Here is a 17,018-nt window from a genome sequence, read left to right as displayed (position 1 = left end):
CATGCCGTGATTGTCTCGGTTAGTTTGTAACCATGTATGACTGCATGTATTTTCTTTATAATGAATAGAGAGACACCAGAAAAGTTGCCGCTTGCAGCACCAAAAATACTTGTTCGTGTTCTCTCATTGTTCATCCTCATAGAGTCCTAACAATTGGCATCAAAGCCGGTTCACCATCGTAGGCATGTCTTCCCAGTCGCCTTCCAAGATCAAGCCGACTGAAGATGCCGACGGTGAGAAGAAGCCGAAGTCCTCGCGATCGCCGCGCCGTCGCCGTGGCCGTTCCGGCAGTCGTCACCGCTCTGGATCACGGATCGTGGAGCGCGTCGTCGAGCGCTCTTCCGCCAACGTCGCGTGGCCGATGCTCACGCGAACGAACTACCCGGAATGGGCGCTGGTGATGGAGGTGAATTTCCAGACCCTCCGCGTCTGGGACGCCGTCGACATCGGCATCGACGAAGACCCTGATGAAGATGAGCACCATCAGGACCGCCAGGCAATGGCGGGCCTCCTGCGCTCGGTCCCCTCCGAGATGTGGGGGACGCTCGGTCGCAAGCGGACCGTGAAGGAGGCGTGGGACGTCGTCAAAGTGCTCCGGATCGGTGACAGCCGCGCGCGCGACGCTAGCGCGCAGCAGCTCCGCCGCGAGTTCGGCGCGCTCGTCTTCAAGGATGGCGAGTCCGTCTCCGAGTTCGGGATCCGGATCACGTCGCTCGCCGTGAACCTGCGCATCCTCGGCGACAACATCACCGACGCCGAAGTGGTAAAGAAACTTCTGCAGGTGGTTCCCGATCGCCTGTCTCAAGCCGCCGTCTCCCTCGAGATGTTTCTCGATCTGAACAACACGTCGATCGAGGACGTCATCGGGCGGCTGCGCGTGTTCGAGGAACGCGGCAAGCCGAAGGAGATCACGGACGGCATGGGGCGACTCCTGCTCTGCGAGGAGGACTGGGAGGCGCGTCGCAAGAGCCGTCGCGAGCAGGAGAGCTCCGGTGGCAGCGGCGGCTCCAACGGTCGCGGGAAGAACCATGGCCGCGGCCGCGGTCGTGGCGGTCAAGGCGCGACGCGCGACGACCACGACGGTCTCGGCGCGGGCGCTGGCAACGCTGGTGGTGGAAAGCCGCCGCCTGGCACGGCCTGCAAGAAGTGCGGCAATAAGGGCCATTGGGCCCGAGAATGCCGTGGTAAGAAAAAGAAGGCCGCGGCCCATGTGGCCCAGGCTGAGGAGGAGGAGGAACGGGCCTTGATGTACATCGCCGCTGTGACGGAGGTAATCGCGTCGCCTGTTTCCTCTCCCCAATCCACACCGCCGCCGCCGCCCGCCGTCGATGCACGCGCGCGCGTCCACCTCGCCGAGCCCAAAGTCCTCCTTCATCTCAGGGAGGATGAGAAGGAGGCGGAGGGGCCCTGCCGCTGGGTCCTCGACACCGGAGCGACTAACCACATGACCGGGTCGCGCCACGTCTTCTCCGAGCTCGACGGCAGCGTCACCGGCACAGTCAAGTTCGGGGATGGCTCGGTGGTCAACATTGAAGGGAAGGGCACAGTGCTCTTTGCCCTCAGATCCGGCGAACACCGCCGGCTCGACGGCGTCTACTTCATCCCGCGGCTCACCACCAACATTGTGAGCCTCGGGCAGATGGACGAGAACGGCTTCAAGGTCGTCATCGAGGAAGGCATCCTCCGCATCTTCGACCTGCACCGTCGCCTGCTCGCCAAGGTGCATCGATCTCCGAGCCGCCTCTACTACCTCGACATGAACATCGCCGCCCCGGTGTGCCTCACCGCGCGAGTCGGCGACGTCGCCTGGATGTGGCACGAGAGGTTCGGGCACTTGAACTTCCGTTCGCTGCGCAAGCTGAGCCGGGGCGAGATGGTGAAGGGGCTGCCAGACATCGACCACGTCGAGCAAGTCTGTGAGGACTGCGTTCTCGCAAAGCAAAAGAGAGCGCCGTTCCCGCAGGCCGTGAAGTTTCGGGCGAAGGAGCAGCTCGAGCTCGTCCACGGTGATCTCTGCGGTCCCATCTCCCCTGCGACGCCGGGCGGGAACGCCTACTTCCTGCTGATGGTCGATGACATGAGCAGGTATATGTGGCTCACCTTGTTGCGTTCCAAAGCAGATGCACCGGCGGCCATCATGACCTTTCAGGCGAAGGTCGAGCGGGAGACCGGCAAGAAGCTGAAGGTCCTCCGTACTGACAACGGAGGAGAATTCACCTCAGTACAATTCGGTGAGTACTGTGCAGGCGAGGGAATTCTTCGTCAACATTCTGCGCCGCACTCTCCTCAACAGAATGGCGTCGTGGAGAGGAGGAACCAGATGGTCGTGAACACGGCGCGCTCCATCCTGCGTGCACGGAGCATGCCGGGCTTCTTCTGGGGAGAGGCGGTGCACACCGCCGTGTACCTCCTCAACCGGTCGCCAACAGCCGCCCTCGACGGCCTCACCCCGTTCCAGGCGTGGTACGGGAAGAAGCCACCCGTGCACTTCCTAAGAGTGTTCGGGTGCGTCGCCTACATCAAGCATCTGCGCCCTCACCCGTCCAAGCTCGAGGACCGTGGTCGGAAGGTGGTCTTCATCGGCTACGAGGAAGGAGCGAAGGCGTACCGCTTCTACGACCCCGCCACAGAGCGCGTCCGGGTCGCACGCGACGTCGTGTTCGACGAGAACGCGCGCTGGGACTGGGGGAGCGTCGCGCCGAGCGATAGCTTGGTGCCGTTCACCGTCGAGGAGGAGTACGAGCTGCGTCGTCAGGCTCCTGCACCGTCTGCACTTGGCTCCCCGTCGCATGCCGCGAGTCCGGCACCACCTGTGCTGGGCACGCCGTCGCGCACTGGGGGCACGACGCCACCAGCTTCTGGAGCGGGCTCGCCCTCACCTACTACTGCCGCGCCTAACGTCACCAAGGCGCCGCAGGTGGAGTTCGCGACGCCACTGAGCGTCGACCCGAACCTCGACGCAGACGACGACGAGGACCTGGAGCACCGCTACAGGACACTCGAGAACGTCCTGGGCACCAACACCGTGCCTGGGCGGGCTAACCGCGACGTCGAGGAAGGCGAGCTACACAGCGTGAGCGTGGAGGAGCCCAAGTCCTTCAAGGATGCGGACGGTGATCCGAACTGGAACGCGGCGATGGAGGAGGAGCTCAAGTCCATCCGTGACAATGACACTTGGTCGCTGGCTGAGCTCCCTCGGGATCAACACGCCATCGGCCTCAAATGGGTGTACAAGGTGAAGCGTGATGAGAACGGCGCCATCGTCAAGTACAAGGCGCGCCTCGTGGCCAAGGGATATGTGCAGCGCCCTGGCATCGACTTTGACGAGGTGTTCGCCCCCGTCGCGCGGCTGGAGTCAGTCCGGCTGCTGCTCGCCATTGCCGCACACTTTGGCTGGGGCGTCCACCACATGGACGTCAAATCGGCGTTCCTGAATGGGGAACTTCAAGAGGAGGTGTACGTTCAGCAACCTCCCGGCTTCGTCGACAGCAAGAACAAGCACAAGGTACTGCGCCTCCGCAAGGCACTGTACGGGCTCCGTCAAGCTCCGCGGGCCTGGAACCAGAAGCTCGACGCCTCCCTGCTCGGCCTCGGTTTTAAGCGCTGTGTCGACGAGCACGGTATGTATACACGCGGTGGGGGCACAGGGCGCCTGATCGTGGGCGTCTACGTTGATGACCTGATCATCACCGGAGGCGATGCGGGAGCTGTGAACAAGTTCAAGGCGCAGATGATGAACACCTTCCGCATGAGTGACCTGGGGTTACTTTCCTACTACCTCGGGCTCGAAGTGTCACAAGGATCAGCCGGCATCACGCTCCGGCAGACCGCGTATGCCGCCAAGATTCTCGAGAAGGCGGGCATGGCTGGATGCAACGCCAGTGCCACGCCAATGGAGCCCAAGCTGAAGCTGCTCAAGGAGGGTGACACTCCAAGCGTTGATGCAACGGAGTACCGTAGCATCATCGGCAGCCTCAGGTACTTGTGTAACTCTAGGCCTGACCTGGCTTATGCTGTTGGCTATCTCAGCCGTTTCATGGAGGGACCGCGCCAAGAGCACCTCGCTGCAGTGAAGCGTGTTCTTCGGTACGTCGCCGGAACACAGCAGTGGGGGCTGCACTACCACCCAGGAAAGAAGAACTCCGGCGCTCCTAAGCTGCTGGGATACTCGGACAGTGACCTGGCAGGTGATGTGAACGACCGGAAGAGCACAAGCGGGCTGATCTTCTTCCTGGCTGGAGGTCCGATTGCGTGGCAGTCGGCAAAACAAAGGGTGGTGGCCCTGTCCTCATGCGAGGCCGAGTACATCGCTGCTGCAGGAGCTGCGTGTGAGGCGATCTGGTTGGCACGCCTGCTGGCCGAGCTCGTCGGAGGAGCAGTCCTCGCACCCAAGCTCAAGGTGGACAACAAGTCCGCCATCGCCTTGATGAAGAATCCTGTGCACCATGACCGGAGTAAACACATAGATATCAAATTCCATTTTATCCGGGAATGCTGCGACGGGAAGCTGATCGACGTCGAGTTTGTTGGCACTGAATTTCAGCTGGGTGACCTCCTGACAAAGGCGCTCGGACGAAGCAGGTTTCAAGAACTCCGCGATGGAATCGGCATGAAGAAGTTAGAGTAGATGCTCAAGGGCTTAGGAGGAGATTGTTAGAATAAACCCTGAGCACCCGCTAACTATATTTGGTAGCTTAGATTGATTAGTGGCTAAGCATGGCAGGCGACATGTCTTGGGTGTTGGGATGGCAACAACCGATTGTGGACATGCCGTGATTGTCTCGGTTAGTTTGTAACCATGTATGACTGCATGTATTTTCTTTATAATGAATAGAGAGACACCAGAAAAGTTGCCGCTTGCAGCACCAAAAATACTTGTTCGTGTTCTCTCATTGTTCATCCTCATAGAGTCCTAACACCCGTACGGCGGACTACAGCGGGGCTGAGCTCGGGGGACGACGACGACGACGACCTCGTCTTGAGAGCAATGGGCAAGCTGGAGTCTCTGGTCCTGGAAGGCCTCAAGATCCAGATTATTACTGAACCCACCGCTGAACCCACCGCCGAACCCACCGCCGCCGTCGGCAGGAGGCGGGAGCGGGACGACGAGGCCGTCGGCAAGGGCTGCTGCAGGGTCCATGCGGTTCTGATGCAGGCGAGGGATCCAACGGAAAGGTATGCCGCCGTCGGCGACCCCATGATCGGGCTCATCGAGGCGTCTCTGAACAGGAAGGATGCCACGGCGAGGCTGCTGGTGCAGGGGCTGCATGTCGCCGGGATCAAATTCATGGACAGGAATAATCCCAGTGATCCCAGTGCAGGGCATATCTGAGACAATGTAAGGAACCAAACCACGGCGACGGCGACGGCGATGGCTGCCGGTGCACCTGCGTTCGAAATCCGAATCGTGTCTTCCAACAGTAGAGACTAGAGGTGTTTTGCGATTACTTTTACGGGCTTGCTAATGTCCGGTCCGGACACCGGCGCTTACAGTAATTTTTTTCGTGCCGTTTCGCATGTCCAAGGCCTGCATCGTCCTAAACGTGATCAGCATCAAGAAGAGAGGGAGGAAGTGGCAGATGCTCAATGGCGTCGCGAGTAGGAGGAGAGACCGAGACGAGACAGCAGAAAGCGAGGAGTAAGATGATATATCCGATCTATTTTGAAACATTCAAATGCAACACTTACAACATGTGTCTCAAAGCTAATAAAATACTTGAAACATGTATCTGAAACACTTGAAAAAGAAACACATGAAAAACACTTGAAACTATTGTAAAAGCATAGGCAATATCCAGATAAAACATCTGCAAACATATCTATGAAATTTATGTAATATCTAGATAAACACACTTGCAACATACATGTGAAAAAATAGATGAAACATTAGAATAAAAGCTTGCAACATACGTGTACAACCATTGCACACATGCAACATCTCGATCTACTTTTACAACATCCATATGAAACACTTGCAACATACCTCTGAAACATCTAAAACACTTGAAAACAGACGCTTACAACATGTGCTTTCAAGCGCAACATATACTTGCTGCTTGGACAAAAATGAAGGCTCGTCGACGTGGAGCTCGACGCCGGCATGAAGCTCGATGCTACGGAGTAGCACGGAGGTCATTGATGTGGAGCTTGTCGGCGACGTGGATCTTGGCAAGGGCGCAACAAGCAGATAGAGTGCGGCCTCAACGGGAGACGCGGGTACAAGCGAGGGCGGGGTGAGGGAGGGCATGATCCGTCTCGCGAGCAGAGGCGCGCAGCGAGCAGACGCCGCAGGGTGAGCGGGCGATACAGACGAGGGCGGCGTAGGCGGGATCCGTTCCACGAGCGTGTGACTCGGGTGGGGTCCGTCCGGACGGACGACAGAACAGGAGCATTAGCGTTTACTTTTACCGAGCAATGCTTGCTCAATAATAGCAACGAATGCAAATTAGAATTAGTATTATGTAATAACCCTCCCTATGATGGGTCTGGCTCCACATGTCAGTAACATCACCACCCCTAGTGTTTGTTTTCCATAATTAAAAGCCATTATTCGTAGTATTACTGAGTGATTGATAATTTACTTGACAATGTGTTAGATGCATCACATTAATACTCACCTCCTTAGCATTGATGAAAAAATTAAGCTTGTTTTGAAGTCTTTTAAATCTTATTTTGCTTTAAAAACTTTGAGCACACACTTTGTTAAGGAACTTTAGATTTTACTTAGAACGCGTATGTTCCGAACCAATGATTTAGATGATTTCTTTATATTTTTTGAAATAATCTTTACTTAACTGAAAACTCAAATATTGCACTCTAAGAAGATTTTTTTTAATTTCAAAACTACAAAAGTTATAATGCCAGATAAAAAAAAGTTGTGATTGATTTTTAGCATCTACTTGAAGAACAATAAGATTTTTGGAGGTCCTTAGGCCCTCCCTTTGGATCGACAAGGAAAAAAAAAATATAACATTCCGTGAAGAATATTAGTTTCAAAACCACAAAATGTATGATACTAGATCCAAACAAAATAAGCCGATCTCGATTTTTAGCATCCACGTAAATAAAATAAAATCAGGACATTTTTTTAAGGTTTATAGGTAATTTGTTTTGGATCGACAAGAGAATTATGAGTTTTGCCAGCTAGGATGGCATGCAACTGCTATGTTAGCGGCGCACAGGGAAAATACTCCTGACCAAGTGAGAATACTGGTATACTTCCTCTGTCCCAAAATAAGTGATATTTTTTATTTCGAGATTCAAGACTTCTTGTTTGACCGTTCATTTTATTCAAAATTTTGTTTAAATATTATTTATTTTATGACTTATTCTATCATTAGAGATACTTTAATACTGACTTATTTATTTTATTATTTACATAAAAAAATTGAATAAGACAAACGGTCAAACAAGAAAGTGTAAAATCAAATTTAGGGCGAGGATAATATATATATATATATATATATATATATATATATAGTCACAATAATATAATATGGTGTGACTGTAGTGATGAGTCGCACAATAACTTTTGTTGCGACTAAACATATCAATTCATGAAAATTTATTTTGGGTCATACTTCTTTCAAAATATAAGTATTTTTGACTTGTTTTTTTTTTTAAAAAATCCTTACGATTATTTGTCTCGTTTCTAAAAGTTTACTAACGTGCATTGGTTTTAATGGTTAAGGGGCTAAGATTAGATACCAGCAAAGGTTAAGGGGTTATACAGATTTTTTCGGCCCATTGCAATGCCCGCCGCCGCCGCCGTCTCCGCTCCCCGGCGGCAATGGCGGTACACGTGGGAAGCCCTAGCCCACCTCCCCCTCCTCCGCCTATACCTCTTCCCCCGCCCCACACTCTCCTCCCCCTTCCCCTCCGACCTCCGCGCCGACCTCCGACTCCAGGGTTCTCTCCTCCACCTCTCATTCTCGCTGCCCGGGGATGGGGCTGCCGTCGCACTCAGGGTCCCCGTCCCGAGGGTGCTCGTAGACCCTTCCTGCCCCGTCGAGTGCCGTGCCGCCGACGCGGGGGACCACCTGGAGCTCCGCCTCGCGCTCGTCCTGCCCGTCGACCACCCCGTCGTTCGCCGCCGCTTTCCCCCCGCCCGCCGGCGCGGAGCCTCCGGCTTCTCTAGCGCTGCGCGATGGTCAGTCATTCCTGTGCTGTCTCTCCGTTTGAAATTAGGCTTGGCAAAATGTTCGTTTTGTATCTGTCTTTTCAGATGAAACTGAATAGTGAGTATCATTGTTTTTTATGATTCGTTGTCATCAATAAACAGATTTGAAGAGCTTATCTACTGGAGACGTTCACTTGTATTGCAAAAATTGTTCGTCGAGGTTGACAAAACAGCCACTAAGGTATAGAGCATCTGTGCCTTGTCACCTCTAGTTGTATTGCACTTTGTTGTAATATTCAGTAGTCAGCTTATGCCTAGCATGTGTATCCAGCGGAGATTTGTAGAAACCTGTACTGCTTATATCAAATTGCTGGCAGAGATAGTGGTTCACACTTTGCACCACTAGACAGTGGCATTCCATTTAATCTGCGCATCTACTGTATCAGTCATTACCGAATACTGAAATGGTATATCGTTAGGTCTTAGGTGGTGTTTCACCTCAGTGTTACTTTAGCTTAAAGTGGAGTAGCTGTTTGCCCCCTTTTTGGTGATGTTAAACTTAAGTTAAACTTCTTCTCACGGTTCACAGCTTCTGCACAACCAATGGTATTGACTTTTAAGGTTCTCTGCGCTTTTGTATGTTTTCCCTTGATTTTAAGTTGGAGAGATCTTAATGTTATGGTATGATGGCTCCTGCTTGATCACAAAGTTTTGCTAAGTTGCAGTGAATTAAACTGTTTTAAGTGTTAGCCTTCGATTGTTCTACCTCTATTGTTTGTTATTCCAGAAGCATCTGAAGTTTACTCCTAGAATTCTAATTTGTAAAACCACCTGCAATCTGCAGATCAGAATCAGATTGCTTTTATCTTCCACCAAAGCTGCATGTTGATAAGCCTAGAAATTCTTATTGTGAATAGTAATTTGAGGTTATTACAAATTTTGGCTAGTGTATATTGTTTGGCTTTTTCTCATGATTTCCTATTAATGTATTTTAATATTAGACTTGAGAACCTGGGTGGAAATTTCTTACTATGCAGATATCTGATTTTGGCATTATATTGGTGCTGAGTATAACAATCTTGATTCCCTTTTTTTCCAGGGAGATCATGGAAATGCCATCTGTAGATTGGGAAGATGTGGCTGACAATTGGTTTGGTGGATGTTGCACCTCATTTGGTGGTGCAGGCGAGAAACTAGTATCTCAGTTTATTAGAGCATATGGTCGTTTAGAGGGAACAAGTCTACTGGATGCAACTGCCATTACTGTAGAAACAGACTATCTTGAAGCGGATTTAGTGGCTCAGGTAGCTGGTCCAGCGGTTAGTAGAGATTTTGTTGCTCTAAAAGAAGCTATATTAGATGTTAGTGTAGAAAAAGATCATACCACTGGGAAGATAAAGATGAATAATTCAGAAGAGCAAGCAAATATCACAGCTACTCATGCACAACCGCCTATTATTTCGGAAGAGGGGCCTAGTGTTAGTAGTAGTGAAACAAATGAAGTCAGTCCTCAGACTAATCAGACTGTCACTTCTCAGATGGGAACTGATACTGGTGTGTACTTTGAGAAGTCTGAAAATGAATGTTGTGTTGAGAACATGGGGAAATCTAAGAAAGAGGTTGATTTATTGCTGGTAGATCTGGGCCATTGCTGTTGTGTCAATGGATACAGTGAGAAAGCTGAAGACAACCCTTCACAAATGTCCTTGGGGAATGAGAAAAAGCAGAATATGTTGGAGATTAAAAGAGATTACAAATTAACAAAAACTATTTCTCTTGGTAGTAGCTTCGTTGTTAAAGCATCTAACCTCTTGAATGATTTTGAGTGGGTGGAACTTCTTTGTGGTTGATGCTCATCACCTCTTGGCTCATACCCTTCTCAGTGTTCGCTTGTTCCGGCTGATGGCCGTGTACGACTCTTCAAGTGCTATACATCTACAGAAATTCCTGTAACAGGACCTCATGATGTGTTTAGGTAAGTTTATGCACTGCTTCTTAATCTTGAGATAGACGTTAAAGCTTCACCCACAGGCCACAGTTCTGGTTATATTGTAGAAGGAAAAAAATGTATTAAGTATGATCTTTCTTGCTCTGTACAGATATTCTACACTTATTGCTAAGAAATTGATTCCACCATTGATACATGGACATACATTATCTATGTGCAGGGGACATACATTGGAACGAGTTTTTGTGAATTTGTTGCTTGAAGTTGCAGAAGACGAAATATCTTTTCGTACAGTAGTCAGAGATTTGAAAACCAAAAGGCCCATGCTGCAATTAGTTCTTCTTAGTTCAAAAGCATGGTTATCTTATGGTTGCTGTTATGAAAATGATATCAATGGTTCTCATGGAATGGCAGATCTGCAGCCTAGTGTTAAACTCTTGTATTCTGATTATAGCAATGCTTCAGAAGCAGACTTAAGGTACGGTTTATGCACACTGCACCCTTCAAAATTGAACTAATCCATGTCTTACATAAAAGAACAGATGGAGTATTTAGATATTTAGTCATGTACAAAACTTTTGAAAAATTTCTTCATTTTCAGAAGAGGCACTGCACATGATATGCCATAGGTTACTGGAGGATGGAATCTTAATCTAGTGTTGCAATAGAAACCCTCCTTGCTCAAATTCTCGAGGTCCATACTGGTTTTTAGTCATACATGTCTAGTTCTTGTAGTTAAAGATAAATGTACGGAGTTATATGCGCACTTTGGCTTGAACTTATGCTAGAGTTTGTTGTGTCATGAGCAAAGCCATAGCCCGTAAGGCCAACATACCATGTCTATATGCTTTTCTTTTGATGTCACTGTTACTTATCTTCTGCTGTCTCCAACTCTTAGGATAGTAGAAGAGTGGACATCCAAATATCGGGCTGAAGAGCTGTACATGATGAAGCGTCAAATAGATGAACTTACTGAATGCCTAAGCTCAGCAATGGATAACTTTCCAGTTTCTTGTTCTTCCCTTGAAGGGATGCAGCTCTCATCGCTTAGGCGCTGACTTGAGTATTCGACAGGGAAATTGTGCCTGGACTGATCACATTTTTGTACTCAGAGGAGTCTACAGCATAGAATCCTGATCGGCATACCAGATCATCCCCGGTTTCTTTTGATTGTGGAAGATTGCTCCACCTCATGGTCAAGTGATGATGATGATCGATCTACTACAAGTTCACTTGACAAGGTGGATGATGATGACTCAAGTGATGCACATGATGATCCTACCCCATGCACACTTGATGATGATGTTGGTTCATGCTTGGGCCATGATTGTGATGCTACTACAAACCCATCCACTACACTACATTGTTTCATGTCACAAGGTGACACCAAGGTATCAAATGCTAATGTGGTTGATCATGTTGATTCATATGATGAGCATGTTAGTAAACTTGCTAGCATGACCATGTCTTTAGAAAATAAGAAAGCTAAAACATTGAAATTGAAAAATGAAAACTCATTTCTAAAGAACATATGTGAACAACAAAAGCATCTACTTTATGTTACTACTTGTTCACATGAGGAGCTAAAATTGGCTCATGAGGAACTTAGTGTTACTCATGATAACTTGGTATAAGACCATGCGTTTCTCACTAAAGAACTTTCAAATGAAAAATCTAAAACTAGTGAGAGCTCATCGCATGGGACAATTGATCAATCACATATGGTTGCTAACCCTTGTGATGTAGGAAAGAAGTATGTGTCCACCTCTTGTGACGATTTATTAGAAATGCCATGTTCTTTACATATAGTTGCTTGCTCTACTTCTATGTCTTGTGAGACTAACCTTTTGAAGGAGAACAATGAGCTCAAAAGTAAAATGAAGAACTTGAGCAACAAGTTAGAGAGATGCTACAAATCTCAAGTCACCTTCGAGCATATGTTAAACAATAAAAGAAGCTATGGTGATATGAGTGGCATTGGCTTCAACAAGAGCAAGATCAAGGGCAAGAGATGGGGCAAGAGAAGATATAAAAGAGAGATGAAGAAGCAAGAAAAAGAGAAGCTCTCTTATTTCATGTGCTTCAAGTGCCATGAAGTGGGACACCTTGCAAATGGTTGCCCCAATGAAGAAAAGCTCAAGTTGAAGAAAGAAGAAGAGAGGCTAAGGCATGCCAAGTGCTTCAAGTGCCGCACAAGGGGTCATCTAACCTCTATGTGTCCAACTAAGTAATTGGTGAAGCAACAAGTGAAGCCTCAACCAAAGCCACAAGTTGAGCAAGAAAAGACACCCCAAGAGCAAATCAAGATCAACCATGATGGTAGTGATTTGATGATAAAGAAGAAGAAAACTAGAAGGGGTGAAAAAGCAAGAGAAAGAGCAATGCGTCCAAGGATGAATCAAGATGCAAAGCAAATGAGCAAGAACAAAGAAGAAAAAATAGAGAAGATTGCTCACATGAGATGCTATAGTTGTGACACATTGGGCCACCTAGCTTCGGGTTGTCCAAACAAGCTTGAGAAGAAGGCTCAAGCAAACAAGGAAAAGTATGGCAATGAGAAGCACAACATGAGCAAGGAAGAAAAGGCTCAAGCAAAGAGAAAATGCTACTCATGCCGAGAAAGGGGACACATGGCTCATTCATGTCCCCTAGGTAAAAATTCTAAGCCCATTTCAATTGATAATCATGATGTGCTTAGAAAGGATGGCAATGGTACCTCATTGGTTGTAGTTATAAAACATCCCGCTATTCATACTAAGGCGATGCCTAAGTATGTTGCACCTAACTTAAGAGGACCCAAATTAGTTTGGGTACCATAAAAAAGTGAATGATTGTTTGTAGGCACCATTGGCATTGGAGGCTTGGTTCAAATGGTATTCATCTTGCTGATTATGTAGTTGAGCCAAGTATTAATAAGTGATGATCATTATCCCAATGCCATGACAAATTGAGTAAAGTCCAAGCGCTATCAACATACACGTGTCATATTCAAGTTGTGGTGATTTATTAGATTATTTGTTGGCTTGCAAAATTATTTAAGTTAAAGGTTGCTAATTGGATGATCATGTGCTAACTAAGGTACATCTCTTGTTGATCATTTCATTTGGGTGCATATGAGTTGATTGAATTGGATAAATATGCAATGTTGCTTGCTATGAGATGTTTGAATGGATAAATAGCTTAGTAATCAAGTTTGGATTGATTTGTGTTGGATAAATATGCAATGTTGCTTATTTTTATTCCACTGTTTAATTATCGTAGTTGAACTCTGGTATTGTAATAAATAATTTCCAAGAACTCTGGTTGTATGAAATGGACTAAGTATTGTAAGCTCGTACTCATTATTGGATTCTGGAGGTAAAATATGGATTGATTCGAGTTCTCCCATGGGGTGTGCTCGACGGAACTGTCCGGTGTAGCTAACTTTTAGGGTGCTTAGTGTCTAGTGAAAGACGAGCGCCTCTGAAAGCGTATTATTTCGTGCGGTTCTGCCACATGTGGTATCAGAGCCCAATAATGAGTCTACGAGTTTAAAAACTCTTTCCAAAACCTAAAATTTGACCAACAAAAGCTTTGCGAAAAGTAGGATGCGATAAATTATGTAAATAAGTATACGCCCTAGTAATATGGTCTATCTAGGATAGTGGCACTGGTTTTATCTAATCAATCTTCTGTAGGTACACTAACTTACGCTGCGTAAGAATCATTTAACGTACGGGAAGTGAGTGTGCGCTGTGTCAAAAATTATATACGAATGCCGCTATATTTCGGCTTGAGCGAACGAATAGGTCGATCGATGCATCATGGAAAGAGAATCTTGCTTAAACTAAACGCCCGCACACGTATAATTTTTGGATAGTAAATTGATAGGATAATAAATAAAGAGAAATGCTTTAACTCTTAAGGAAAAGATCTCGCAAGAAATCATTTATTGAGCCTTATCATCTCTCTTTAGTCTTTTATTTCTAAATATGAAGGCTTGGTCCCTAACGGTGGGTTCCTATCTGTTTACAGATTAACCTAAGGTCTAGTCGTGGGAGCACTAGTGCTAGGACGAGCCGTGGTCTTAGTGAAGACCAATGCAAAAATGGTCGTGGCGATGATCATGGGAATGCCAACGGGGAGAGCCACGAGGCCCCATTCCTTAGTCCTCCTCCTCCGCCACCACCACCGCCTCCATTAACCCATGCCGAGATAATGACAGAGATGTTGGCTGCTCGTCACGAGTTGGCCCGTGCTTTGGAGATGCTGGCATAGCCAATTGGTGGTTCGCCCGTGGAGGCCCCGGTGGCAATGGTGGGAACGGGGGTGGTGCTCGCGGTACCGAGGGGCCCTGTTCCTATCAGGACTTTTTGGGGACACACCCACCCATGTTCATGTCGACTGTTGAGCCTCTGTACATGGAGCATTGGCTTCGTATTCTGGAGCAAAAGTTTCAGCTGCTCAATGTGACTGACGAGCAGAAGGTGCGCTTTGCCACACAGCAGCTTCTGGGATCTACTAGTGCTTGGTGGGACACTTTCAACGTCATGCAGCCTGTAGACCACCATGTGACTTGGTGGGAGTTTACCACTGCTTTCCATTAGTACTATATTCCTGCTGGTTTGCTGAACAGGAAGCTGTCCGAGTTTCTAAAGCTAAAGCAAGGAAACATGACTATGATGGAGTATGTGAACAAGTTCAACCATCTTGCACAGTATGTTGGGACTCATGTGGATACTGATGAGAAGAAGATGGAATGTTTCAATCATGGTCTCTGTTGCATCTTGCAAGAGAAGCTGCATATAGGGGGATATCGGACCTTTGGTACTTTGATGAATGCTGCCATTGCTATGGAGGGAGTTCAGCGTGACTCTCCATTGCTATGGAGGTACTTCAGCATGACTCTCAGGCTGAGTGGAAGCGCAAGAGGGTGATCACTGGGTCTTCTTGTCACCCATAGTCTTAGAAGGTATATGTTGTGAGGAGGGTGTCCTATCACTCTCTGGGTAGACAATCGTCTCGCCAGACTAAGTAGACCCACCAAGCACGTCCCCCTTAGTACCGTGCACCTACTCAGTAGGTGCAGCAGCCTCAGGGACAGCAGGTTCCACCTTGTTAGGGACAGGGGAATAAGCCGGGTTTTTGTTTCAAGTGTGGCAAGGAAGGACACTATGCTTGTGAGTGCCCCCAGAACCAGCTTACTCAGTCTTCTCAGCCTTCATCCAACCTCATTTGGTCAAGAGGACTATCATCAGAAAGAAGGTGTCCATTAGCCGCTCAGGACAGGTTAACTTCACTGAGGCTGAGGAGATTCCACAGGGAGAGCCCATGATGGCTGGTATGTTCACCATTGATTCCCACCCAGCATATGTATTATTTAATTCTAGTGCATCATATTGATTCATGAGTATGGGGTTTGCACAAAGGCATAATATATCTACTATGGCTATTCCTATTGCCTATAGAATCAGAGCTCCGGGTGTGTAGTTGTGCGTTAACACTTGGACGGACACAGTGAGACTAGTGCTAGCAACTCACTCTTATCATCTCCAGTTCATGTTATTGCCTGGGCAAGACATAGATGCAATTCTGGAAATGAACTAGTTGAGAAGTTATGGGGTAGTCCTGAACCTTAAGCAGAGAATCATTGAGTTGAAGCTTCCTTCTTCTGAGGATAGAATGTCTCTCCTTATGCCTTCAGTCTCTACCTTGCTAGTTGTTGCTCATACTGAAGCCTATCCTAATCTTGCCTCTATTCCTGTGGTCTATGAGTTTCTAGATGTCTTTCCTGAAGATCTACGTGGGTTACCTCCGGATAGGGATGTGGAGTTTGCCATTGAGTTAGAACCTGGTACTGCTCCTATTTCGCGGCATCCTTACCGCATGGCTCCAAAGGAACTGGCAGAAATGAAGAAACAGTTAGAGGAATTGTTGGAGAAGGGATTCATCTGTCCTAGTTCTTCACCATGGGGTTGTCCAGCTATTTTTGTGAAGAAGAAGGACGACACTCTTTGGATGTGTGTGGATTATCGCCCTCTCAATGTGGTGACCATTAAGAATAAGTATCCTTTACCTCGTATTGATACTTTGTTCGATCAGTTGGCTGGTGCCAAAGTATTTTTAAAGATTGATCTTCGTTCTGGGTATCACTAAATTAAGATCAGGCCACATGATATACCAAAGACAGCTTTCTCTACTTGGTATGGTCTTTATGAATACCTAGTCATGCCTTGTGGTCTCACCAATGCTCCTGCATTCTTCATGTACCTCATAAGCTCAGTCTTTATGCCAGAGTTGGATAAGTTCGTAGTGGTGTTCATTGATGATATTTTGATATACTCCAAGAACAATGAAGAGCATGCACACCATCTTCAGATAGTATTAACTCAGTTAAGGGAACACAAGCTGTATGCTAAATTTTGCAAGTGTGAGTTTTGGTTGGATTGAGTGCAGTTTTTAGGACATGTCCTGACACCTAAAGTCATCTTTGTGGATCCTGGCAAGGTGCATGACATGTTAAATTGAAAATATCTAAAGTCAGTGTATCAGATTCGTCCATTCCTTGGTCTCACTGGGTATTATCGGTGCTTCATTCCTGATTTTTCCAAAATAGCTCAGCCAATGTCCAAGCTGCTCTAGAAAGATGTCAAGTTTGCATGGAGTTCGGCTTGTGAAGAAGCTTTCCAAGCCCTGAAGAAGTTTCTTACCTCTGCTCTTGTTCTTGCCCAACCAGATATTGATTGGCCGTTTGATGTGTATTGTGATGCCTCTAGGACTGGACTAGGATGTGTGCTTATGCAAGGCGGACGTGTGATCGCTTATGCTTCACGTCAGCTGAAAAAGCACATGTTGAATTATCCCACCCATGATTTAGAGCTAGCCACAGTTGTGCACGCTCTAAAAATTTGGAGACATTATCTGTTGGGAAATAAAGTACATATTTTTATGGATCACAAGAGCCTTAAATAT

The 17,018-nt window shown here is 47.6% G+C and overlaps 3 protein-coding genes and 1 pseudogene across 4 annotated transcripts; 3 read left to right on the top strand and 1 right to left on the bottom strand.

Annotated features, from left to right (window-relative positions):
* Window positions 1-307: 307 nt before the first annotated feature.
* LOC136468497 (uncharacterized) lies at window positions 308-1,425 on the bottom strand. The gene has a single exon (XM_066467051.1). The coding sequence runs from the start codon at window positions 1,373-1,375 to the stop codon at window positions 308-310; it is 1,068 nt and encodes a 355-aa protein (XP_066323148.1). The 5' UTR covers window positions 1,376-1,425.
* A 3,451-nt stretch (window positions 1,426-4,876) lies between these two features.
* On the top strand, window positions 4,877-6,813 carry LOC136471025 (uncharacterized). 2 transcript variants are annotated; one of them, XM_066468756.1, is made up of 3 exons: window positions 4,877-5,433; window positions 5,526-5,638; window positions 6,014-6,813. In XM_066468756.1, exon 1 carries the CDS (start codon window positions 4,988-4,990, stop codon window positions 5,330-5,332), a length of 345 nt encoding a protein of 114 aa, XP_066324853.1. In that variant the 5' UTR covers window positions 4,877-4,987; the 3' UTR covers window positions 5,333-5,433; window positions 5,526-5,638; window positions 6,014-6,813. The 2 variants fall into 2 exon arrangements, with proteins under 2 accessions (XP_066324853.1, XP_066324851.1); XM_066468754.1 differs by having other exon boundaries at window positions 4,877-5,638.
* Window positions 6,814-7,738: 925 nt separating this feature from the next.
* On the top strand, window positions 7,739-13,198 carry LOC136471024 (uncharacterized; annotated as a pseudogene).
* Window positions 13,199-14,437: 1,239 nt separating this feature from the next.
* On the top strand, window positions 14,438-14,983 carry LOC136468496 (uncharacterized). Its single transcript, XM_066467050.1, has 2 exons — window positions 14,438-14,625; window positions 14,683-14,983. Exons 1-2 carry the CDS (start codon window positions 14,438-14,440, stop codon window positions 14,981-14,983), a joined length of 489 nt encoding a protein of 162 aa, XP_066323147.1.
* Window positions 14,984-17,018: the final 2,035 nt, after the last annotated feature.

The sequence above is a fragment of the Miscanthus floridulus genome, chromosome 8 (genome assembly GCF_019320115.1).
Source record: "Miscanthus floridulus cultivar M001 chromosome 8, ASM1932011v1, whole genome shotgun sequence".
NCBI lineage: Eukaryota > Viridiplantae > Streptophyta > Magnoliopsida > Poales > Poaceae > Miscanthus > Miscanthus floridulus.
The sequence above is the reverse complement of the archived record's forward strand: the minus strand, read 5'-3'. Positions and strand labels throughout refer to the sequence as shown.